General features: G+C 36.4%; 3 protein-coding genes across 3 annotated transcripts; 2 read left to right on the top strand and 1 right to left on the bottom strand. All coding sequences in view use genetic code 12, as the record gives it.

The window, feature by feature from the left end:
- Positions 1 to 1,193: 1,193 nt before the first annotated feature.
- CORT_0F01670 (Adh1 alcohol dehydrogenase) lies at positions 1,194 to 2,363 on the top strand (the record flags this gene model as incomplete). Its single annotated transcript, XM_003870474.1, has 1 exon — positions 1,194 to 2,363. The coding sequence occupies one exon, from the start codon at positions 1,194 to 1,196 to the stop codon at positions 2,361 to 2,363; it is 1,170 nt and encodes a 389-aa protein (XP_003870523.1).
- A 207-nt stretch (positions 2,364 to 2,570) lies between these two features.
- Positions 2,571 to 3,176, bottom strand: CORT_0F01660 (hypothetical protein; the record flags this gene model as incomplete). Its single annotated transcript, XM_003870473.1, has 1 exon — positions 2,571 to 3,176. One exon carries the CDS (start codon positions 3,174 to 3,176, stop codon positions 2,571 to 2,573), a length of 606 nt encoding a protein of 201 aa, XP_003870522.1.
- Positions 3,177 to 3,422: 246 nt separating this feature from the next.
- Positions 3,423 to 5,423, top strand: CORT_0F01650 (hypothetical protein; the record flags this gene model as incomplete). Its single annotated transcript, XM_003870472.1, has 1 exon — positions 3,423 to 5,423. The coding sequence occupies one exon, from the start codon at positions 3,423 to 3,425 to the stop codon at positions 5,421 to 5,423; it is 2,001 nt and encodes a 666-aa protein (XP_003870521.1).
- Between the last annotated feature and the right edge of the window lie 131 nt (positions 5,424 to 5,554).

Genomic DNA, 5,554 nt, shown 5'->3' with positions numbered 1-5,554 from the left:
TATCTTGTCTGTGTTTGTTGTGACATTAATTAGTTGTTGTGTGTGTGTGTGTGTGTGTGTGTGTGTGTGTCTTTTGTCTCCTATTTCTTCTCTTAGAATGTTAATTGTCTATTTAATCCAATTTTTGGATGATCCACATACTACTAGTATACTTCCATCAATCCAATCAGAGAAATTAGCGAGCTAAAAGAAGCCTATAATTATTTGTGGTGTTGATTTTGAAAATTGGTAGTGTTTATAGAAGTATTATTTTCTCTGTACCTAGAGTTTCACCAAAGGAGAGTAAAAAATCAACAAGATCAACAAACAGCAACTTTTCCATTCTGATAAGCTACCAACTCCATTCTCTGTTTTTATACAACCTAAACTGTACGCCTATAGTGGTTATCCATAACCTCTATAAAATGCTTGTAGTAATAATATATAAAGACAAGAGAATATCTCTAAGTTGTAATATGTCAGATTTGAGAGATAGATAATATCTCAACATCAACACACTTCGAAGTTTAGTTGCCTTTTGGACAGTCCTCTGTATGAACAACCTTCACCCACACCCTCACCATTGGAACTTGAAATTTGGAACTTGGGAACTACACTTTTCCGGAGTTTTGAATTAATCCCTCATTTTGCGGGTCAGTCTCTGTATATTTGCAAATGGATAGAAGGATCAGCCCCAATGACTAGCTCTACCAATGAAAAGGCGATATGGGAAAGGACAATAGCACACCCTTAGTTAAGAAAATAAAAATAAATAAAGTGGTGCAGTGGTGACTTTATCATGCAATTAGTCGGAGTAACAAAGTCCGTGCAATAAGCCCATTATTATCAACAACAACAGCAGAACAAAAACAAAACCTCATGCGCATCATCACATTTCCACCCACACTCATCAATCATTTCCGAAAAACAAAAACATCATATGTACGTGTAAAACCCACACAAACCCAAACAATAGAATTCTTCTATGTTAACTTTAACCTGAGAGGAAATAAGTGGAATAAGTGGGTGTATTCCTTACAGATAAGAGCTTCTACATATATGCATGCATACAGACATGCCCTCATGCACTACAAGTTTAGTGCACAAATTCAACTATTCATTATTATGCATATCTGCATTAAAATATCGGGCTTCACCCGCAAATTATAAACCACATGTCCGGTTATTTTTCAATATAAATAGGCCAGTAGGGAATGTCAATTGGTTCGAAATTTTTCAGTTTTAACTTGTTTAAATCAATTAGACTTAACAAAGTAACTAATCCGATTAGAATAACTACAAGTACAACTACTAAAAAACATTTCTTATCTCCAATGTCAGAAATTCCAAAGACTCAAAAAGCTGTTGTTTTTGAAACAAGCGGAGGTAAATTAGAATACAAGGATATTCCAGTTCCAAAACCAAAATCCAACGAGTTGTTGATCCATGTTAAATACTCGGGTGTTTGCCACACTGATTTACATGCTTGGAAAGGTGATTGGCCATTGGACACCAAATTACCCCTTGTTGGTGGTCATGAAGGTGCCGGTGTTGTTGTTGGTATGGGTGATAATGTTAAAGGATGGAAAATTGGTGATTATGCTGGTATCAAATGGTTGAATGGTTCGTGTTTGAATTGTGAATTTTGTGAACAAGGTGCGGAACCAAATTGTCCTGATGCTGATTTGTCTGGTTATACTCATGATGGATCCTTTGAACAATATGCCACTGCTGATGCTGTTCAAGCTGCTAGAATCCCCAAGAATGCTGATTTAGCTAAAGCTGCTCCAATTTTGTGTGCTGGTGTTACTGTTTACAAGGCTTTGAAGACTGCTCAATTAAAGGCTGGTGAATGGGTTTGTATTTCTGGTGCTGGCGGTGGTTTGGGTTCATTGGCTATTCAATATGCTGTAGCCATGGGTTACAGAGTTGTTGGTATTGATGGAGGTGCCGACAAGGGAGAATATGTTAAATCTTTGGGAGCTGAGGCTTATATCGATTTCACCAAGGAAAAAGATATTGTTGCTGCTGTTAAAAAGGCAACTAATGGGGGTCCACATGGTGTAATTAACGTTTCTGTTTCTGAAAAGGCTATTAACCAATCAGTTGAATATGTTAGACCATTGGGTAAGGTTGTTCTTGTTGGTTTGCCAGCTGGTTCTAAAGTTGTCGCTCCTGTTTTCGATGCTGTTGTCAAATCCGTTGAGATTAAAGGTTCTTATGTTGGTAACAGAAAGGACACTCAAGAAGCTGTTGATTTCTTTGCTAGAGGTAAAGTCAATTGTCAAATTAAGATTGTTGGTCTTAGTGAATTACCAGAAGTTTTCAAATTAATGGAAGAAGGTAAGATCTTGGGAAGATACGTACTTGACACAAGCAAGTAAATAGAATGAGAAAGAGCTACGTATATCTTTTTATATTGATGAAATGAGATGAAAATTGTTTAAAAGAAAAACGTAGAACTTGAGACAAAATAATTGAAAGTATACAACTTCAGAAAAGATGCTATAAACCATATATTGACGTCCCCGAGATGGGTAGTGGTCCTTAATTACATGGATACCAAATTAATTAAAGCTTCCCCATTCCAGTCACTTTTGCGAACTCTTACTTTTCTCAATTTTATCACGCAACACATTCAATTGTATTTGATTAGTCAAATTCTCATCATTAATCAATTCAATAGTCTTGTTCTTTTCCTTCATTTCAATGTTCAAATTGTCAATATTCTTTTGTAATTTACTCGTTAATTTCTTTAATTTATCAATCCGATTATCTTTCTCCTTTATGATTGCTTCTAGTTTCTCATTCTTCAAAGTAATTGAATTCAAATTTGATATTAAATCTTCATTTTCAGTTCGTAACTGATGGTTTTCTTTCATAATCACAACTGTGGCGTCATTAGTTTCAGTTATTTTGTCTAGTTGGAGAGTTTTTGACTTCGATTTAGCGGTCGGCTTAGATTTTTCTTTGTCAATGCCAAGTATTGTTGATGGAGATGGCGATTTGGAGCTGAATGGGGTTTGACTTAGTTCCTCATTATTAACTTGTTGGCTTTGCTGTCGTTGCTGTTGTTCAAGTAGAAGCTTATCCACCAATTGTTGAAACGCAAAGTAATATTCCGAATCCTTCTTTTCTACTTCATCTCTGATCTTTAACCGCTTTAGTATATCATCTGACCATGTTCCAGTGCTCATAAGTTGTTCGATCTAAACAAGAATAATTCTGGTGGAAGAATGTTATCAGCTTTTACTTCCGATTTCCGCGCGTGCACACAGTCAAAAATAGAGTAACGACAATTTTATTTCAAGCTCCAGAGCCTGACTAGGTATACCCATTATATCTACATCAAGCTCCAAGAACTATTTAAATAATATCAACGAAAGACCAATCCTATTTCCACACTTCCATATCTAGTATAGGTCTTTTGCCATTCATGTATTATGGACCAACAAGTAAACTCTCCCCCAGAAGATAACAACAGTATACGAGATAAGAATCAAACATCACAAGAGACACCAAAGCCCCTTGGACCACCAGAGATACCAGCTGCAACAGATGTACCGAACTCAACTTCAAGGTCCGTCTTGTCTTGGCTCACGAGGCAGCAAAATAGCAACGCCACCAGTAATGATCTAATTACCCAGAATGAAACAATTCAAGCCAATGGACTGATTGTTCAATCAGAACCACCCATTTTAACCACATCCACAGATATTGTTGTTGCTGGCTCAGGAGACTCACCACTACCACAAACATCTTGGTATTCGTACTACACATCATTTATATTTCCTAGCAGTGGAGAATCCCCCACGATGGAACATATGCCACTACTACAAGGAAACTTATCAATCGCAAAAGAAGAGGACGAAGAAGCTAACAATAATACAAGAGGCTTGTTCGGATGGCTTTTTGGCTCTAATGGACATATACAGGAAGATGAAGTTAGTGATGAATCAAGCGAGGCGTATAAAGCCGCGAAAGCAGTGATTGAATCTTCAAAAGAGGAGTGTCATTATGCATACAAGAGTACCGATGAGTTTCAAACATTTGAAATGAGTGTTAGTGGTACGCCAACTGAGAAACTACCGGTTCTACTACACACGAAAAAGCATAAACCAGTCTCCGCTAATGAAGTATTTGAAAAAACATTGAGACAAAAGAATAATGTAGAGGGTGATGCACCTATACCTATTATCTCACCTAGATTTGTTGACAATTATCGTGAAATTACATGGAGGACCAAAACGCGCTTACTAACATCGGACCTCATATGTGGATACAACACTGAACATCATCTATATCGTAAGAAGGAGGAGCTGGTCTTACGAACCGCTAAACAATTGAAAAAAGTTGTGGTCATCACAGTTCATAATTTCTTACCTGTCAAATTAGTGCGGGCACTAACTGGAGAATATACAGGAAATGCAATAGGATATGCTAAATTGGCTACCAAAGCCATAAAAACATGGATGAAGCAGAATAATCCAGAATATAAAGAGGAAGATATCGGTATTGAGAGTATTGCCATTGACGGGCAAGGTAAAATAGCGACCTGCGTCGAAGATTCACTTCAACTTTTGCACAACTATACAAAAGAGCTCAATGATTGTGATTTCATATACGTTGTTGGGTATGGCACTTCCTCTCCCATAGCCATAAACATATTAGCGGAATTAACATCTCAAAATCATAATTTATGCAAGAAAAGAATTGGAGTTTTAAGCATGTCAGGCAATTTAATGGGTCCTGTACCGTCAAAATTCTCCAAAATTGTATATCGAGCATACACTCAACTTGAAAATGATATTGTTCGAGAAGTGTTTGAATACGAAAAGAAGGGTTGTTCATTATCACGCAAATTAACTGAATCGATACGATTTCTCCTTGCTCAAAATGTCAAATTTACCTTTTCAAGTACGACTAATGATTCATTCATTCCATTATATTCATCATTGGCAATACAATTTGATCATCCTAATATCCACCGAAACTTATATCAAGTACACCCAACCCCATTCATATCGACTATATTAGAGATTGCCTGTCAAATGAGAAACGTTGGAGTCTTTCGAGACCACAGCATAGTCAGAAGCTTTAGTGATAAATTGGACATCAACAAAACAAACAAATACATATTTGATGATGACGAAATGTATTTGGAAAGTCTTAGATTTACATTGGAGTCCACAAAATTGCATAAGCTGAAAGAGATTCAAATTAGAAAAGAACCTCGAGGATCAACAACCGATCTTAATTTACTTCCTTATAACTTTCGAGGTTTCGTTCAAGAATTTGTGAGTGTGAAACATGTTGGTAGTGTAAAACAACTCAAGAAAATGATTGAAGAGTTTAAAACTTGGGAACCCAATTTGAAGACCAAGGATGTGAAATATTGTTTGGAAGCTCTTGATGATTTTCAAATTGAGGAATTATTTATTTAAATGAAAACACTATATCCGCGAGAATTTATATTTGTAGGGTCTATACATTGAACAAACTCTGAAATCCTTACAAGATGATGCATTGGACTTTGACAAAACGATGGTAAACATAACCAATTCTTCCGTCTCTC

This window comes from Candida orthopsilosis (genome assembly GCF_000315875.1).
Source record: "Candida orthopsilosis Co 90-125, chromosome 6 draft sequence".
Classification (NCBI taxonomy): domain Eukaryota; kingdom Fungi; phylum Ascomycota; class Pichiomycetes; order Serinales; family Debaryomycetaceae; genus Lodderomyces; species Lodderomyces orthopsilosis.
This window is presented reverse-complemented; position numbering and strand designations above follow the sequence as displayed.